Source organism: Silurus meridionalis, chromosome 5, assembly GCF_014805685.1.
Source record: "Silurus meridionalis isolate SWU-2019-XX chromosome 5, ASM1480568v1, whole genome shotgun sequence".
In the NCBI taxonomy this organism is placed as follows: Eukaryota; Metazoa; Chordata; class Actinopteri; order Siluriformes; family Siluridae; genus Silurus; species Silurus meridionalis.
In genome coordinates this window covers 12,072,986-12,093,729 of record NC_060888.1, presented here as the reverse complement: position 1 = coordinate 12,093,729, position 20,744 = coordinate 12,072,986, and the positions used below count along the sequence as shown (strand labels likewise).

General features: G+C 39.0%; 1 protein-coding gene across 3 annotated transcripts in view; it reads left to right on the top strand.

Annotated features, from left to right (window-relative positions):
* fbxo38 (F-box protein 38) overlaps positions 1 to 20,744 on the top strand; it is a 95,240-nt gene that overhangs the window by 20,519 nt on the left and 53,977 nt on the right. For all 3 annotated transcript variants that reach the window (XM_046849017.1, XM_046849015.1, XM_046849016.1), the window contains 6 exons: positions 2,223 to 2,356; positions 2,963 to 3,126; positions 3,212 to 3,377; positions 3,522 to 3,797; positions 7,295 to 7,388; positions 7,479 to 7,609. In XM_046849017.1, the coding sequence (XP_046704973.1) occupies positions 2,223 to 2,356; positions 2,963 to 3,126; positions 3,212 to 3,377; positions 3,522 to 3,797; positions 7,295 to 7,388; positions 7,479 to 7,609 (965 nt within the window). The remainder of the gene's footprint in view (positions 1 to 2,222; positions 2,357 to 2,962; positions 3,127 to 3,211; positions 3,378 to 3,521; positions 3,798 to 7,294; positions 7,389 to 7,478; positions 7,610 to 20,744) is intronic.

Here is a 20,744-nt window from a genome sequence, read left to right as displayed (position 1 = left end):
CTGGCTCCGCCAAAGACGTCCCTTCGTCCCTGGTCTCCACTACAGGCAGCTCTCCGTCCCCGGTCGCCGCTGAAACCATTTCTCTGGCCTTCGTCCTGGCTCCGATCTTCACCAGGGGTTTTGCTCCGATTCTGGCCTCCTGGACTTCCGCTGGGAGCAAGGGTCCATCCCATGCCTTCGGGTTGAGCATCGTCCGGTTCCTGTGCTTCGCCTGGGCTGTCGCCCCGCCTCAGGTCCTTTCTGTCCTTCTCCGGTTCTGCAGCGGTTCTGACCAGGTCCCGTTCGACCCTGGACGGACACCGGGATCCTCCTCCGAGTGCCCTGCCCCTCCAAGCGTCTGTGGGTTTGGGGCGTCAGGTGCCGCCCTCGGGGGTAAATGTCAGGGATCCACCTGCCACGCCCCTTTGGTGGCTCTCTATGCTTGTGTGCTTGTGCTTGTGTGTGTGTGTGTGTGTGTGTGTGTGTGTGTGTGTGTGTGTGTGTGTATGCTCGTATCTCTCTCTCCCTCACACGTGCATTAAAGCCAAACAAACTGTACTCGCTTCCGCCTTCTGTTTCGCTCGCACCCTGACAGTATATATATATATATATATATATATATATATATATATATATATATATATATATATATATATATATATATATATATATATATATATATATATATATATATATATATATATGGATGCACCGATTATTTATATATATATATATATATATATATATATATATATATATATATATATATATATACATACATACATACATACATACATACATATATATATATATATATATATATATATATATATATATATATATATATATATATATATATACAAATATATATATATATATATATATATACAAAATATGCCCATGTAGATAAGTGAATTAAAAACCTGCAAAGTATTAATTTAAGGTACATTTAGAACAGATAAAAATGTGTGATTGAGTTGCAATAAAATATTTTAATTGATTGAAATGATACATTTTAATTAGAAAAAAGTGTGTGTGTGATTTTGTTTAGTCTAGAATTGTAGTTTTATTTTAACAGAGAGACAAAATATATAAAATAAAAACATTAAAAAAACATTAAAGAAAGGTTATAAAATAATTTGTATTTAATCGAGTAAAATAAGTATTTGATCCCGTAACTAATTACCAAGAATTATGACTTCCTCAGACCCAGATTAGTCCTGCCCCTTTGGCAAAGTGCTCCTAATGTCAACTCGTTATGTGAACACAAGACAACAGTCACAGAATCAACCTCTTCCATTCAAACCTCTCCACCATTATGGGTAAGACCAAAGAGCTGTTAAAGGATGTCAGGGACAAGATTGTAGACATGCACAAGGCTGGAATGGGCTACAAGACCATCAGATTTTTGCTTTGGCTGTATGTTTTAGGTCATTGTCATGCTGGAAGACCCATCCACGACCTTCATGTTTTCTTGGGGATGGTGTTCTTGTGGTCATATTCTGCATTTCTCTGCCTCCAAACACGGCGAGTCGAGTTGATGCTAAAGAGCTAAATTTTTGTGTGTTACAAATGGTTTTCTTGGTGACTGTGGTTCCAGCTCCCTTGAGATCATTAACCAGCTCCTCCCGTGTAATTCTGGGCTGCTCCCTCACCTTTCTCTGAATCATCCGTACCTCATGAGGTGAGAATTTGCATGGTGCTCCAAAGCAAGGGCGATTTTTGGATTGTCACGTCAACAGTGTGGTCTCTTTCTCACCAAGCTTCTTGCTGATGGTCTTGTAGCCCATTACAGCCTTCTTGTCCCTGACGTTCTCTGACAGCTCTTTGGTCTTACCCATAGTGGTGGAGAGGTTTGAAAGTAAGGGGTATATTCTGTGACTGGTGTCTTTTATACACATTATGAGTTGATATTAGGAGTTTCTAAAGGGACAGGACTAATTTGGGTCTGTGGGAATCTTACTGGTTGGTAGGGGATTAAATACTTATTTCACTTGATCAAATACAAATTAATTTAAATATAATATTAATTTATAATTTTTTTTTTTAGGATTTTTTTTATACTTTTTTCTTTTAAAATTAATCAAAATTATACAGCTTTAGTCAATTTCAAAATCATCTTTCTTATTGTAAAGAATGGCAATTCATTATAGAGCCTGGAGCAAATAGGAAGTAAAAATTGATTACATATGGCATGTTTCATTCAGTCTAATCTGAAAAAGGACATTTTCTCTTCTTTGAAGCTATCTGCCTATGCCTGACATTATGTGCATGGAATGTTTGTCACGAAAGCTACAAGAGGCAGTGACACTGTATTTGCGGGTGGTCAAAATGGTCGACTTGTGTGCCAGCCGGTGGTGGGAGTACATGCCTTCAGGTTAGTAGACATTATGTCCTAAATGGGAAATAACCATTTGTGTGTTTTCTAATGATTTTTGTGGATCATCTAATTAAAATGGGGTTTGTGTGTATTTCTTGCATGGCTCCCAGTAGATGCAGCAGTCTTAGTGTTCAGTGTATTATTGTTAGGTCACTGATGATAACATTGCCATCCTTAATCAGAAATTCAGGAACATGTAATTAGCCCAGCTCTCTAATTAAGCAGATTTTTTACTATTTTGTATCTGATAGTGGGAATTTGGCAGCATGTTCTTTTGACGTTTTAATTGTGGCAATTATGGCAAAGTGGCATAAACTTTAATTATCCAGGTGAAGGCAAATCATTTCCTTTTTCCCCTCCAGGCTGGTCAGTGACTAGGTAGGAATTAGCAATGACTAAAATAAGGCGTACCTGCATTAAGGGTTTTTTGGGGGTTTTTTTGTGGGACAGAATTGGTCCCTTTTATGAGCATATTTTTGTAACTTTTGGATGACCTTCTGACATGATTTTACAGATTTTAAAGCATGTTGATAATTAGATATTAAACAACCCAAAAAATGAACCCAGTTGTAAAATGGCTATTGGTATGTGCATTTCACATAGGGTTTACAGACACGAATTTTCTCACTCTTCTAAAGAAGATGCCTGATTTGGAGCAGTTGTATGGTTTACACCCACGTTATTTAGAGCGGAGAAGGGTTAGGGGATATGAAGCTTTCAGTATTCCTGGGGTTTTGGAGGCTCTTCAGGCTTGTCCCAGTCTTTTGGTAAGTGAAATTTATGCAAGTAAATGAAAATGATTTGTTTTTTTTCCCCATTACTTTTTTAATTGTTTAAGTTAACTTTTTAAAGGGTGTGGAAACATCTCATTTGGAGCTGGTAGAAGCAATATGGAACTACATGCCTCAGGTTCACATCCTTGGAAAATTCAGGAACCGCAATGGGGCATTTCCAATTCCCCCAGAAAACAAACTTACAATTCCAGCTGCCGCTAAAATTCAGACCCTTCATCTTGTTGGTAGGTTTAATACTCTTACAATGTCACCGTATTGTATTAAAATGGTTTAACAAGCATTTTTAGTTGTAATATAATAATTTAGTATTGAAATATACTTAAAAAATAAGTGATTTTATGAATGTCTAAAATCATTTAATTCCTCAGGAGTCAATGTCCCAGAAATTCCTTGTGTGTCCATGCTCAGGCATTTGTATCTGAAGTGGGTTCGTCTCACAAAACCTCAGCCATTCAAAGATTTTCTGTGTGTGAGCCTGCGTACGTTTGTCATGAGAAACTGTGCTGGTCCCACCAACTCCTTGAAGTATGTACCACTGGTGACAGGTTTGGCCTCTGCACGCAACCTGGAGCAGCTAGAACTTGTAAGGGTTCCTTTCTTAGGAGGACTAATACAACATGTGGTGGAGGACAGCTGGAGGTCAGGTGAGGACAACTGTCTATCAGTGCTTCTGTCTGTTTTCCTCATAGTTGTTGTTAAAGCAGTGAAAGTTTATTTTTTTGTCAAATTGTGCATATATAATGTATAGTGTTTTTGTTCTAAGGTATCACCACAGCATATTATAGCACTGTGTACTTAATCCAGTAAACAGTGTATTCCAGTGAACTGGAATACACTGAAATACAAATAATACAGACAGATACTTGATGAGCTTATTAAAGAAAGAAAAGTGGATTGTGAGTGCCAAGTGTTTAATACGGAGTGGACAACAAAATATTTTTTCAATGAAGTCCGATCAAAGACTGTATGCCTAATATGCCAAGAAACTGCTGTGGTTTACAAAGAGTACAATATCAGCCGTCACTTTGCTACGAAGCATGCCAACTACGCTAGCAAGCAGTCTAAGCAGGAACGGGTGGCTATGGCTCAGAGGTTGGCAGCCAATTTACAAACTCAGCAAAATTCTTTTCACCGGCAAACAGTGATTCAAGAGTCAAGTACAAAGGCAAGTTTTTAGCTGGCGTTCAAATTAGCAAAAGCTAGCAAGCCTTTCTCTGAAGGCGAGTTTTTAAAAGAATGCATGGTAGAGAGGGCAGGTGTCTTGTGTCCGGAGCTCTTTATTGATGCACTGGCAAAAAATAAAAGATCAACAAGTTGTTGATCTTTTGGCACTTGATGAAACTGAATGTGAGTTTTTCTGCTGTGTATTCAACTGAAATTTTATAAATTAATTATAATTTTATTAATGCATTTGGGGAAAAAATTGCCTTGCATATTCATGCTTTGCTACATGTTACAGGCTAAATCTCTAATGTAATATATATATATATATATATATATATATATATATATATATATATATATATATATCCTGGCCCAGCTCCTCTGTCAAATTTTAGAACCCATTGTGGCCCGTGAGTTAAAAAGTTTGCCCATCCCTGTCCTAAGATGTGTGCAGAAGTGATAGAACAGGCTAATACTAATAGCCCTTCATTAGCAGGTCATTGGCACCTATACTAAGAAAGTATAAGGTTGTGTGTCTGGGCTAGTGCATTCTAAGTTTGATCTGCAATTGGTTCTTGACAGCATGTGCTCAGCTTTTTATAAACCTCTGGGTCAAGTTGACATCTTAACAAATATTTTAATGAAAACAGTCTTCCTCTGGGCTGTTGGATGATGGGATCTTAAGTCATTGGTGACTGTGGTGGAGCTAGCCTACCTGCTGTGATGGGACACACTGACCTGTAGCTGGTCTTACTCCACTGCCAATTGTGGCCATGTTCAGATGGCTATAAGCAGATGATCCCCCTCTCATTTTAAGTCTAGAGGATGTGGCATCCATGATTAGTAAAAAGGATTACAATATTTTGCCCCCAATAAACTCCAGCTGGGAAAAATAAACTACTTTCAAAATTAAAAAATACATTTGCCTTAATATTAACTTATTTGCCTTAACATTTCATTGATGCCTTAATAATTTAAATGTTGGAAACAGAAATATTTAATTAAAAACTTTCCACCTATATAAAAGCAGAACCTTAAACAGGCTGATACTCAGCTGTGTCTGTATCATGCCAAGAAAAAAGTAATTTACCCATAAGCAACTATTACTGTTTATCAGTCTAGAAATGATCATTAGGCAATCTAACAATACGAAAATGCCTTCAATGCAATTGGCAGTCTTTCCCAGAGTGGACGTTCCATTAAAATCAAATCAAATCAAATCAAATTTTATTTGTCACATACACATACATACAGGGTACGACATGCAGTGAAATGCTTTTTACGACGGTCCGGCATGAGGGAATAAAATGAAGTGAAAAGGAGAATAAAAAAAATATATATAATAACAAGAAAAAGAAGGCAGATAAAGTATAAAAACTATATAAAAAAGAATATATGAGGATATATACACACACACACAAAAAAAATGCTTATGGCAGTGTGCAGTTAAACAGTAAACAAGTTAAGCATGGTTTTGATTGTCCATAAAGTGTCCGTGTGCGGTCTGGTGTGGTGTAAAGTGTCCATAAGTGTCCGTGTGCAGTAAGATGTGGTGTAAAGTGTCCTTGTGCGGAATGGTGTGGTATAAAAAAATAAGAATATAAAAATATAAAATGTAAAGTGCACTGTGCTGTGCAAGTCCAGTGTCTAAAGTGTCATAGCACTAAAAGTGTGATATGTGCAGGGAAAAGGTCGGATGATGGAGAGAGTGGGCCGTTTCCTGGTTTAAACTCCAAATGGCCTGCGGGAAGAAGCTCCTCCTCATTCTCTCTGTGTTCGCTTTCAGGCAGCGGAAGCGTTTCCCCAAACGCAACAGAGAAAAGAGTCCATTATTGGGATGGCTAAGGTCCTTCACAATCTTCCTGGTTCTGGTCCGGCACCGCGTGCTGTAGATGTCCTGTAGGTTAGGGAGCTCGGTGTGGATGATGCGTTCAGCTGAACCAGGAAGTGATGCTACCCGTCAGAACGCTCTCTAAATTAGTCTAAGATCAGAAAGTTTAATAATGAGACAAAAAAAAAAAAACAGACAGGCCTTTTTATTTAAATTTATTATTTACTTTACTTCTTAGTTGGAACAAAGACTAAAAAAAAATTACTTTAATGGAAGTATGGCTTATTATTATTCCTTCCAGAAAACAATACAGGAACAAACATAAAAGTTCTGGAACATGCACAAGCATACATTCCTCCCTCTCTCTCTCTCTCTCTCAAATATATATATATATATGTGTGTATAAGTAAGTATAAGTATTAAGACCCCCTTAAATTTTTCACTCTGTTATTTTGGAGCCATTTGAGTTACTAAAATCATTTAAGTTCATTTTTCTTCCTTATTAATGTACACATAGCACACCATATTGACAGAAAAACAGAATTGTTGACATTTTTGCAGATTTATTAAAAAAGAAAAACTGATAGCACATGGTCATTTTTTTTTTATAATTCCGTTGAAGCATGGTTGAAAAGCAATGTTTGACTTTCATTGGTTAACATTCATAGAATTTTTATTTATTATTACTTTTGTCAGATTAAAGTTTTTTCTGTGACCATTGTGAGTTTTTCTTTCATTGACCGAAGGGTACCAACAATTTTGTCCACGTTTGTATATATGAAATACTAGGCAGGATATATGAGGGGTATGGGACACCATACCAATCTGCAGAGAGCTGTAAGGGATGCATGAAGCCTTAGATTTCCTTAATTTAACTGTTCTGTCCCATTTCATTATGTGCGGTATCTGAACTGAGCCAGGTTGCATATCAGACATTCTCTTGTAGTTTTAATTGGAGTTGTCTAAAGTTAGCTTATGATTTTGTCTGGTTCCTTATGAATTCAAACATTTCTGCAGCTCATAGTTAAAATGGTAAAATTAGTGCTTTATCCAACATCTGTAGCTATTCCATTCATAGTTTGCAGAATGTTAACCCTCTCTCTAATATTTCTATAATTAATTTCTATAATATGATTTGTGTTATAGGAGGATTTCGTAATTTGCACACTATTGTATTTGGTGCCTGTAAGAATGCTCTTGAAGTGGACTTAGGCTATCTCATTATTACTGCTGCACATGGGTAAGAGTAGTCAGAATGTCATGAAAATCTGCTTAAAATCTTTTAACAAAATGTAATAAATTATTTATATATATTTTTGTCGGACTTCAGATTGCATGAAGTTCGTATCCAGCCTTCCCTAACCAAAGATGGAGTCTTTTCAGCACTGAAAATGGCCGAACTTGAGTTTCCACAATTTGAGACTTTGCATCTTGGATATGTTGATGAATTCCTATTACAGTGTAAGTATGAAACAGCCTATTGGATGCAAAAATCTATTGTGTTAAATTTATTAAATGTGTAAAAGTCTGTTGATTGCCATGATTTACATGTATTCTGAATACATGTATTGTAAAAAAAAGAGAAGAAATGTGAATTGACAGAAAAAAACAGTACCAAAAAAGAAAAAAAAAATATTTTTAGCCTGGGACAAGATGACAGTCTCCTTTTCAGGGAAAATAAAAATTTACCATGAAAAATAATTATGAAAACATATGAAAAAATAAAATAGCCATGACTTATGATTGAAAGGCCAAAGTTGGTTGACCTTAAAACATTTATGCACTTGATTCTGAGCAAAGTACATGATTAGCCCAGAATTTAACAGGAGGAGCTTGTTAATGATCTACAGTTGTGTTCAAAATTATTCAACCCCCACTGAAATTGATTGTTTTGGTCGGTTTGACATTGATTATGATCATTCAGTCATCCTGCTTACAATTAAATCAAAGAGGCACGTGTAGGTCAGACAAATATAACATAACATTTATAATGAAATAACCACAAATGTCTTTTCTGAGCTCACATCATTATCAGTTTTATTCAACCCCCAAGTGACATTCAATCTTAGTACTTAGTACAACATCCTTTTACAGTTATAACAGCTTTTAAACGTGAAGCATAGCTTGACACAAGTGTCTTGCAGCAATCTACGGGTATCTTCGCCCATTCATCATGGGCAAAAGCCTCCAGTTCAGTCACATTCTTAGGCTTGCGCACTGCAACTGCTTTCTTTAAGTCCCACCAGAGGTTCTCAATCGGATTTAAGTCTGGTGACTGCGATGGCCACTTCAAAATGTTCCAGCCTTTAATCTGCAACCATGCTCTAGTGGACTTGGAGGTATGCTTGGGATCATTGTCCTGTTGAAAGGTCCAACGTCTTCCAAGCCTCAGGTTTGTGACGGACTGCATCACATTGTCATCCAATATCTCCTGGTACTGAAGAGAATTCATGGTACCTTGCACGCTGAAGCTTCCCAGTACCTGCAGAAGCAAAACAGCCCCAAAGCATGATTGACCCCCCGCCATGCTTCACAGTAGGCAAGGTGTTCTTTTCTTCATAGGCCTTGTTCTTCCTCCTCCAAACATAGCGTTGATCCATGGGCCCAAACAGTTCTAATTTTGTTTCATCAGTCCACAGAACACTATCCCAAAACTTCTGTGGTTTGTCCACATGACTTTTGGCATACTGCAGTCGACTCTTCTTATTCTTTGGGGACAGCAAGGGGGTGCACCTGGGAGTTCTGGCATGGAGGCCTTCATTACGCAGGGTGCGCCGTATTGTCTGAGCAGAAACTTCAGTACCCACATCTGACAAATCTTTTCTCAGTTCCTCAGCAGTCACACGGGACTTTTCTCCACTCTCGCTTCAGGTAGCGCACAGCAGTCGAAGTCAGCATCTTCTTTCTGCCACGACCAGGTAGCGTTTCAACAGTGCCCTTTGCCTTGAATTTGCGAATGATGCTTCCTATGGTGTCTCTTGGTATGTTTAACATCTTTGCAATCTTCTTATAGCCATTGCCCTTCCTGTGAAGAGTAATCACCTGTTCTCTTGTCTTCCTGGACCATTCTCTTGACCTCACCATGTTTGTAACCACACCAGTAAATGTCTAGAAGGAGCTGAGTATCACAGTCATTTTAAAGCTGCCTAATTGGTGCTTATTAGGCTTTAATGCTGCTCCCTGATATCCACAGGTGTTTTCAATACCTGATTGAAAACACTTCATTGAACCTCTGTTCTTCAGAGTGGTAGTCTTTAAGGGGTTGAATAATTATGTCAATGAAGAATTCACAAAAGAAACATTTACTACTGTATTACAAAACTAATTGATGTCATTTTAGTTGCATATGGTTCTTTAAGAAGTCCTTGTAGGATTTCATTCTGAATACAATTACAAATGTACACTAAATTCCCTAAAACCATTTACAGCATTGGGGGTTGAATAATTTTTAACTGTACCACAGTCACCAAAACAACCATTGGTAACACACTGAGGTCTTTCTGCTCAAGAATGCACATGAACAGGCCCATCTAAAGTTTGCCTGTGAACACCTGAATGATTTAGAGAAAGCTTGGAAGAATGTGATATGGTCAGATGAGACCAAAATTAAGCTCTTTGGCATCAACTTGACTCGCCGTTTTTGGAGGCAGAGAAATGCAGAATATGACCCCAAGAACACCATCCCCAGGAAAACTTAACCACATGAAGGTCGTGGATGGGTCTTCCAGCATGACAATGACCTAAAACATACAGCCAAAGCAACAATCTGATGGTCTTGTAGCCCATTCCAGCCTTGTGCAAGTCCACAATCTTCTCCCTGATGTCCTTTGACAGCTCTTTGGTCTTACCCATGGTGGTGGATAGGTTTGACTGCAAGAGGTTGATTTCTGTGTCTGGTGCCTTTTATACACATAACGAGTTGATATTAGGAGCACTTTCATAAAGAGACAGGACTAATTTGGTCTGTGGGAGACAGAATTGTTGGTAATTAGGTACGGGATCAAATACTTATTTTACTCGATTAAATTCAAATTATTTTATAACCTTTCTTTAAAGTTTTTTTTAATGGATTTTTTTTTATATTCTGTCTCTCAGTGTTAAAATAAACCTACCATACAAATTCTAGACTGTTTTGTAAGGGGGTAAACTCAAAATCAGCAGGGTATCAAATATTATTTTCCCCACTGTTTTACTAATGCACTAGCAACTAACGATGTGTGCTGGATAATTAACTTAATATTCTTTTACTTAGTAGTATGCCATCACAATTTGACTCTTGGCTTAGATTCTTACACTATTTTTGTGCACAGTAGATCTTAACTGTTTAGATAATTGATGGCATTACCTACAGTGTAAATGTTATTGAATTTGACATCTCTTCGCTTCTGTATATTAAGATTCTGGCTTGAGCTTGAGCATCCATCAGCCAACCAATGCGTCAAACTAAATTTACATACTGTATTTTGAACTACCGTATAAGCTTTATTCAATTTATTTTGTTTAGTTGAAGCCAAGCTTATGTTTTAGCTAGCTGAAGCACTAAGGTCAAAATTCTTGAGTAAGTGAAGACTATTCTAAGAAAAAAAAAACACCAGAAAGAAAACATCAACACGTATGTTGTAAATACTTTTGTCATGTATTGTTACTAAAAGTCCTTCCAGATATGACTAGTGTTAAGGAAAGAATCTATTATTTTTAGAAGAGGTTTGATTAGTTCTTGACTTATTCTTTTGAAGAACCATGTGTATAAGGTATTTAATACAGATGTTGCTTTTTTAATGAGGAAATAATTGAAATTTTAAGTGGATTGAAACATTTTACTGGTTGATCTTATGTAGTTATATATAACTACCGTATTTTTCGGACTATAAGCCGCTACTTTTTTCCCACGTTTTGAACCCCGCGGCTTAAACAACGAAGCGGATTTATGGATTTTTCCTGGGTTTTTCCCAGTTTCACAAACTTCAAGCTCACCTGTGTTCTGAGCTGCACGGCAGCGGGAGAAAAACTTTCACCGGTGTTGATTTTTAAACGCACGACGATGCCAAAAGATAAACTCCAGAGAGAAATAGTTGTGGATGGAGGAAGACAGTGAACAATGACTTTCTTGGTCGGCTACTGTTTAGATACAAGCCGTTGTAGCGCGTGAGTCAGAGTGAAGCTCTCTAACTCCAGTTATCATATAAGCACAGACAGGTTTCCAAAACTCGTGCTTTTTTATTTTTCTTGGCAACAGCGTTATGGGTTAGTCAAAGAAACTTAGAAATGAGCATCAGAAAATAATGAGCACATAATCCACAGTCTCACACACACACACACACACACACACACACACACGCACACGCAGTAATACCGGTAGAATGCAGTGACTTGCTGTTCCCAAAATGGTGCTCTGCTCTTAAAGGAGCCACAACATATTTCACCCGTTACACCGTGTAACAGGCACTCTCTTTTGGTAAAGCCTGTGTAAAGTTCATTAGTTTCAGTGTAAACAGTGTGCGGCTTATTTATGTTAAAAATGAAAATATTTGTAAAATTCAGTGGGTGCGGCTTATACAACGGTGCACTTCATAGTCCGGAAATTACGGTACGTCCCCAATTGCCATAAAAGGTGGAATTTGTAAATTAAGACGTAAATCAGTGATTTGTAAATCTCAAACCCATATTTTATCCACAATAGAACATTAAATGTTTAAAGTGAGGAATATATTTTATGTAAAAAAATGTTTTGAATTTTATGGGTTAAAAAATGTTGGTACAGGGCCATGTTTACCAATGTGTAGCATCCCCTCTTCTTTTTAAAATAGTCTAAAAAGGCAACTTTTTCAGGATGTTTCTTTTCTACATAATCTGCAACCTTCTCCCACATTGCCAAAATTTCCTTGAGCTCTTTTGTATTAATGACCTCCGCCTCTGTCTCTTCTACCTTGGAACTAACGTCACCTAACGCCTCTGTATGCTGCTGCTTTTGTAGCTCCTTTAACTCCTCAGTCTTCAGTTCTTCGGAGTGCTCCTCATGTGCGCTGAATGAGCAGGAGCACTGTCGAGGACGAGAAGCGCTTGCATGGGCAGGTTGTTTTCTTGAAAATATTTCTTCACTAAAGGACCAAACACAAAGTTTACCCACTCCACAAAGAACTGCCTGGTGACCCAAACCTTAGGGTTTGCGTTCGACATAACCTGCAGGTTCTCCTTTATGATCTTGTGTGGTTTAAAGGCTCTGGGGTTTTCGGAATGGTATACGAGCAGCACACAGGGCGAGGGTCAACCTATCCTTTATAGGTTTGTGCCCTGACATCTTCTCCTCCTCTTCCGTTATGTATGTTCTCTTCGGCATCTTCTTTCTTAAAAAAAAATCTTCTAGCCCTGTCTCGTCACAGTTGAAGACTTGCTGGGGGGTATCCTTTGACCTTGATGAGTTCAGCGAAAGTTTTGACGAAATCCTTTGCTGCCTTGACATCAGCACTTTCTGCCTCACCATGCCTAACAATGGAGTGAATGCTGGTCCTTTTCCGGAAATTGTCAAACCAGCCCCGGCTGGCTTTGAAAGAATCCTCGGTGGCCAAAACTGCATAAATGGCTCGAGCCTTCTCACAGATTATAGCCTCTGTTACGCTATCTCCTGCAACCTGCTTCTCTGTCAGCCACACCAACAGCAGATTCTCCATCTTTTCATGGACCGACGTCCGGCGCTTAGAAATAATTTTAACACCTTTGGCTGGCGTTATAACCTTATGCGACTCCTTCTGCTTCAAAATTGTGTAAATTGTAAACGTTGAACGTTCGTACTGCCTGGCCAAGTCCTTTACTCGCATACCTTGTTCATGTTTCTCGATCATTTCACGCTTTAATTCAATGGACATCATCCTCCTCTTCTCAGCATTGTCACTAGAGCTTACTTTCTTGCTAGACAGAGTTACAAGAATGTTAGAAGGAGGATTTCACACAAAACGCAAAGCACAAAGCAAGAAACCGCGTGCACAACAAATTGCAGTGTTTATTGCTCACTACGGCATGTAGCAGCGGTGTCTCGAGCTCGGTCCTCAATTTTTTGCTCACGTAACAAAGCAAAGAATTGGCCGAGTGACGACTCGTACCTCGGAAAACTCGTACATTAATTCATTCGTAGGTCAAGGTACCCCTGTATCTTCTCAAGGGACAAAATAAAAAAAATGTATTACATTTTAGAGTAGTCAGCTAGTATATTAGTATAGATTCACACCCTAAGAACTCTAACAGTACCCTAAAATTTGGTGCTTTGAGTCCAATTCTTTCATACTGACCACTGGAGCCTAAACATGGAACCTCATGGCAAAGACTCACTGAGAATTAGGATTGTTGCTCTCCACAAAGGTGGCCTAGGCTATAAGAAGATCAGCAAAACCCTAAAACTTAGTTACAGTGCAGTGGCCAGGGTCATACAGAGGTTTTCCAGAATAGGTTCCACTAGAAACAGGCCTCACAAGGGTCGATCAAAGTTGTTGAGTCCTCGTGCTGTGCGTCCGGTGCAGAAGCTGGCTTCAAAAAAACAGATTGAGTGCTGCCAGCATTGCTTTAGAGGTCGCAGAAGCAGAAGGTCCGATTGTCAGTGTTCAGACCATACTCCTCACACTGCAGCAAGTCAGTTTGCATGGCCGTCATCGTCAATGGAAGCCTCTTCTGAAGCTGCCTCACAAGAAATCCTGTAATCAACTTGCTGAAGACTTGGTTGGCTCAGATGGTGTCCAGCATGTGTGGTGAGGAAGAAAATTGTGTTATGTCTACAATCAATTATAGTGGTGGTAGCATCATGGTCTAGGGCTACATGAGTGCTGCTGGTACTGTGGAGCTGTGGTTCATTGAGGGAAACATGGATTCCAATATGTACTGTGACATTCTGAAGCAGAACATGATGCCCTTCCTTCAGAAACTGAGCCAAATGGCAGTTGTTCGACATTAAACACACTGCCAAGATTTTTTTTTGCTGAGGAGCTGATGAAGTTAATGGGGTGGCCATGTATGTCTTCAGACCTTAAATATATTTGTTTTATTACTCTAATATTGTCTCTTGAAAAGATATACCATAATGATTGCTGAAATGTGAGGGGTGTACTCACTTTTGTGATATACTGCATCTCTTGACACTAACAGTTGCTAGAGTTTTGGCAGAAGAATATTGTTTATTCGTGTCTGATATAGGATTCTAGCTGCTCAATCGTCCCATGTATTCTTTGTTCTTCTTTGCAGATTAGTGAGATTACTGAACCTCTGATCATCTTTTGAGACTCTGCGTTTTTAAGATTTTTATTTCATACCCAGTCATGTTAGTGAGCTGTTGAATTCCAAAAATTCAAAAGCAAAATTCCAGCTGTCTTTTTAGTAACACCATTACTTTCTTAAGATGTGTTCTGGTCATCAAATAATTAGCTAATTATTTCCTCAGTTTATACATTTTAAGTTTTCTATGTTCTATCGTGAATAAAAATAGGGGAGATGTGAGATTTGCACATCAAAGCAATCCTATTTTTACATTTCACCCAGCGTCTCAACTTTTTTGGAATTGTAGTCGTGTAGTTCTGTATGTGATTGTATTTATATTTCTATCTGCAGGGTTTGGCTTTAAATGCATTTTTTCTGCATTTATTTTTGCCTAACATTTTCTAATTTATTATTGGAAAATTTAAGAAATCATCACTGATACATATTATTTAGGTGTCAATGTTACTGCGATGCTCGTATTGTAATTGCATTTTCTTACAGTATTAAATAAATATACAAGATTATGTTTGTCATCTTTTCATTAGGGTGGAGTTTGTTGAGCTAGCTGCATTAAGATTCTTTCTCTAGATCAGAAGGCTGAGTAGAAAGTCTTTTTATCTGAGTGAAATCAGTCTGGTGAAATCTGAATAAATAGGTACAAACCTACAATAATAGGTTTCTGGGACCAACCAGCCCCACAAAGTGTCTCACGTCATGTTTGGTCGTTGATCTTTGAGAGGCCGCAATTTTTTCAGTCATCAAATCAATTTGATGGTTGCACCTGCCCATGGCCTAAGTGGAAGGCCAAATACATCAGCAAGTGGAACCGCTGATAGTGCTTTTCAGGGCTATGACTGACCTGCTGCAAAATAGTTTTTTCTTCAGGTCTGCGTACTCCGGCATGCTGTCAACTGGATTCTGTTGGGCTTCCCTGCAGAGGAACAGCACTTGGCAGCAGGTGGAGCACACACTTCCAAGTCCAGCGAATCCCAATCTTCAGCCACATGCTCTGCTTCTTTATTTCATGCAGACCCATCCTCTTGAGAGCGATGTGGTATGTGGCTGGGGTACCTTTTTCTCAAACACACTCCAGAGCACCTTCCTGGTCCTTCAGCTGGGCTTGGTACAGGGCCTGGAAGTGCTGCTTCTGCTTTTTATTGGCATTAAGGTGGCTCAGGAGAAGGAAAATGGGAGGCAAGTGACGGGGGAAAAAAATAAGAAACTGGATTAATGTTTCAGTTTAAATTGCATATTCAGATAAAGCACCCTCGCATGTCTAACGTCTAATTCCTGCTTCCAAAAGGACCTATTACATTCGGATTAATTCCTGCTGAATCTTGAATGGACATAACCGCTGTTCTCAGCTATAACTCACCGTAATCCTGATTACAGTGGAACCCGGGTATGTCGCCGGCCTAGGGGATGCCAAAAAGCGCAGAGATAACCGATGATCGAGACAAACGAAAACCAATATGTCGCCAATATATTAACGTGCTTGAAATTTCTTTATGTACATGATGTGCGTTAATAAATGAGAATGTACATACATGTGTTTTTTGAGTTTTTTTTTTTTTACACAACAGCGTTGCCGCGATTTGTTTGATGAAGGCATGCTATAAAAATGTACATACATGTTTGTTAACTGTCAGGAAACCACCTGCCACGCCCCCTTTGGAGACTGTCAAACCTCCGCTTTCTCTGAAGCTCCCAGCCTTAATCGCGCACATTTAGCACTCATCACCAGCTCCTATTTAAACCCCTCACTTCCACACTCTCACCGTCCGTTATTGTTGGTATATGTTGGTTCACGGCGGTCGTTGTTATCGCTCATGCGTATCCCGGTACGTGTCTTCCCACTCGGACTCCGCACTCTCTCAACGGCTGCGCTTTTCTTCCCAAAGCGCATCCCGGATTCCCCCGATCCTCCCGTTGTTATTTCTATGCTTTTGCTGCTCATCCCACGTTCTTCCGTGTGCTGTTTAGCGCCGCGCTTCTACCAAGCGCTCCAATGGATGCTCACAAAATCACTAAAAACGTAGTTTGTTTTTACAAAAAGCTAACCAGTGTCAAAATTAAATTCTCGAGTCATTTCACTTTGACACACAGCTCTGAAAAATATTCTACACCTGTAGCATCTGTAAGGCTTGATTTTTCTGCCACTTCCGCGAGTTCTTCTGCGGCTGCACAGTGCCGATCGAGATAACTGACGTTAAGTGGCAAATTTGCGAGAATTTGGTGGTTCCACTTCAAAAACGTCGACTTAATAGGGTTGGCGAGTTACCCGAGGTCGAGATAAGTGGGTTCCACTGTGTTATGCATTGAAAATTTACATGCTTAAATTAATGTTTCCAATAAACATAGAACATTCAATTCCTGATTAGTGATACCTTCATTTATTAGAAGTGTATTTAACATAACAGATTTTTCTATTTAATCAATTTGCAAAGTTACCACAATCTGTTTTGCTTAGGTTTGTTATTTGGAATGGAAATAAACCGATGACAATATGTGAAAGAAAAATTAGCCCATAAATACTCTCTGAATGCACTGTATAGAGAAAAACATGTTTGACTTAAAGCATTGAAAACTTTGTGCAACTTCAAACTGTATACTTTATATGTTAACATGCATTCAGAATTAGCATTTACAAATAGGAAGCAAAAAAGACCTTAGTCTGCTAGTTTTTAAAAGTCTTTGACTCTCTCTCAAAATTCCACAGGCTTTAATATTGGGGTAGCTTAATGAAATGGGTTTCTTGCCTGAGAATCTGCATGTAAGCCTCACAACACTGCATAAAATGCCATGTTTTGAATGCAATGGTGTAAATCATGCCACCACTGTATTTGAAACAGTGGAAATGTGTTCTGTGGAGTAATGAATCACACTTCTCTATTTGGCAATCTGCTGGTCGAGTCTGGGTTTGGGTAGCTTGGTGGAGGAGAAATTACGGTAGGGGGCTGTTTCTGTGGTTGGGCTAGTCCCTTAACTTGCAGTGAAGGGAAATCTTAATGCTTCAACATATAAAGACATTTTGGATGATTATATGCTTCCAACTTTGTGGGAACAGTTTGGAAAAGGTCCTTTTCAGTTCCACCATGACCAGTTGTACATAAAGAATCAGAATCAGAAAGTACTTTGACTTGTATGTTTGCACTTACAAAGATTTTGTTTTGGTGACAGAAGAATAACATGAGAGAAGACAACCAATACCTCATAATCTGTAAACACTAATATATATATATATATATATATATATATATATATATATATATATATATATATATATATATATATATATATAAAATATACACTCCCTAACAAAATCTTTGTTGTCATTCTCTGGGGGACATTCCAAGGTACAACCAGGTTGTGTAATTTGTAAAAATGCCAAAAGAAGAAACAAAAGCATAGTCAAAAAGTTCATCTGCTGTTCAAAAGTTTAAGACCTTAGCCTTTAAAAGTTAAAATATGTGGAGAAATATAGCTTTAATGTCATTGTTCTTTAGAGAGTCACACTGTCATGATCTCCTGATGGCAAAAGCAAAAAGGCTTTTTTTTTTTTTTTTTTTAAATGTGGCAGGATTGTTGAACTGGACAAGCAAGGGCTCTCGCAATGGGTGTTGAGACGCAGTAAGAATAAATTTCTTAAAAGGGTTATGGGACAAAATAAATCAACTGGTAGACCTAAAGTAATCAAATCAAATCTAATTTTATTTGTCACTAACACATACATACATGTATGACATGCAGTAAAATGCTTTGTATGACTGTCCGGCATGAGGGAATAGGATGGGGAGACGATAAATCAGATAAATAAAGAGAATAAACTATGTAAAATATAAAAGATTTAAAGATAGATATATAGATATATATATATATATATATATATATATATATATATATATATATATATATATATATATATATATATATAATATGAACAATTGTATATACAGGGTATGTTTATGGATAAAGGTATGCTAATGTACAGTAAACAGTAATCACATAAGGTGGTTGATGTGATTGTCCTTAAAGTGAACCTGTGCAGTTTGGTGTGGTATAAAGTGAACGTATGCGGTGTGGTATAAAGTTTCCATGTGTGGTGTGGTATAAAGTGCACTGTGCTGTGCAAGTCCAGAGTTAAAGTGACTGTCCAGAGTTTAGTGTTGTAGTGCGAAAAGAAAAATATTTGAAGAAGTGTGATGATGGAGAGAGTGACCAGCTTTTAGATCCAGCTTTTAGATCCTGGGTGTTTCCTGGTTCAAACTCCGAATGGCCTGCGGGAAGAAGCTCCTCCTCATTCTCTCTGTGTTTGCTTTCAGGGAGCTGAAGCGCAACAAACAAAAGAGTCCATTGTTGGGATGGCTGAGGTCCTTCATAATCTTCCTGGCTCTGGTCCGGCACCGCGTGCTGTAGATGTCCTGCAGGTTAGGGAGCTCGGTGCGGATGGTACGTTCAGCTGAATGCACCACCCTCTGGAGGGTTTGCCTGTCCTGCATGGTGCGGTTCCCAAACCAGGAAGTGATGCTACCCGTCAAAATGCTCTTAGTGGTACAAGTGTAAAAAGTCTTTAGCACCTGAGAGGGTAGTTTAAAGTCCCTTAAGCTTCTCAGATGGTACAGACGCTGCCGGGCCTTCTTCACCAGGGTGTTGGTGTGACAGGACCCACACAGGACAGTGATGTGAACACCCAGGTACCGGAAACTGTCCACTCTCTCCACTGGGGTCCCGTTGATGTTTACCGGTTGGTATGACCGATCCTGCTTCGTGCTGAAGTCCTCTATCAACTTCTTAGTCTTGCTGATGTTCAAGAGAAGGTTGTTCTCCTGGCACCATCTATACAGGTTTTTAACCCCCTGTAGGTAGGCCGTCTCGTCATTGTTGGAGATCAGGCCCACCACAACAGTGTCGTCAGCAAACTTGATGATGGTGGTGGAGTTGGAAGTGGCCACACAGACGTATGTGTACAGTGAGTACAGCAGGGGGCTCAGAACACAACCCTGGGGAGCTCCAGTGCTGAGGTTGAGGGTGAGGGTGGATGAGGTGTGTTTTCCCACCCGTATGGCTTGTGGTCTGTCTGTCAGGAAGTTCAAGAGCTATTGACACAGCGGCAGGCTGAGTCCCAGGACCTCCAACTTAGAGGTGAGTGTGGAGGGAATTATGGTGTTAAAAGCTGAACTGTAGTCCACAAACAGCATCTTTGTATAATTCCCAACAGCATCTTTGTACAATATAATTTCACCTGCACTGAGACAGAGGATCTGATGGGATGTCTGTGAAGACACAGGCCGATCCTTGACCCAAATTAAGGCCCTTACTGATGCTGACTGCAGCCGAATAACCACAAGACGAAAGAAGGGCTTAAAGAACAAAAAATGTCTTTGAAACACTTAGAGCACCAAACATGAGACATTGAAAGAAGGAAGAAAGTTTTCTTCTTAAACGAGAAAAAAATGTATTGCTTTCAATGATACTGGCATGACAAGGAGATCCCAATGGAGATGTTTTCTACATGGCACAGTGGAGGAGGCTCCATCATGATGTGGGGTGCTTTTTCATTTAAAAATGGGAAAATGAAGTTTCAGGTTGTGCAGGTTATGTTTACATGTTGCAGCAGGCATCCTTCTTGACTGAGGGCCCTCGTCTGTATGGTAATGACTGGGTCAGGACAACGCTGCAGTTCACAACGCCCGCCTGACGAAGGACTTCTTTCAAAACAATAACGTTGCACTTCTGGACCATCATGTTCCCCTGATATAAATCCCCTTTAGAATGTTTGGGGATGGATGACAACGGAAGTTTACAAAAACGGATGTCAGTTCCAGACTGTGGATGCCCTTCATGAAGATATCTTCACCACATGGAGCAACGTTCCCACCAGCCTCCTGGAAACAGTTGCATCAAGCATGCCGAAACGCTTGTTTGAAGTTGACAACAAGAACAGTGGGGCTACTCACTAGTTAGACCTTTTTTGACACTTTTTGTTCTGTTGTCAGTATTTTTGGGCCATGGTTTTAAACTTTTGATCAGCTAATGAACAGCCTGTTTGAGTTTAAATGCAGTTTCCAATAAGTTCCAAATAAATCTTTTTGTCTCTTGTTCCTTTTAGTTCTTTTGACATTTTGAAATGGTTGTTACAACCTGGTTATGATCCACCACCGCAAAAGGTGAATATTTGGAAGTATATATAAATACACACACGTGGAGATTCAAACATTTTGGGTTTCTGCAAACACACAGTTGTTCTCTTTCTTATAAAGAAAATGTGTGTGTCATTTGTATCAAGTATCAATTGTAGTATAAAAAAATCTCTTACCCATTTAAGCTTTCAGTATTCTGTATACACCTTATCTTGAAT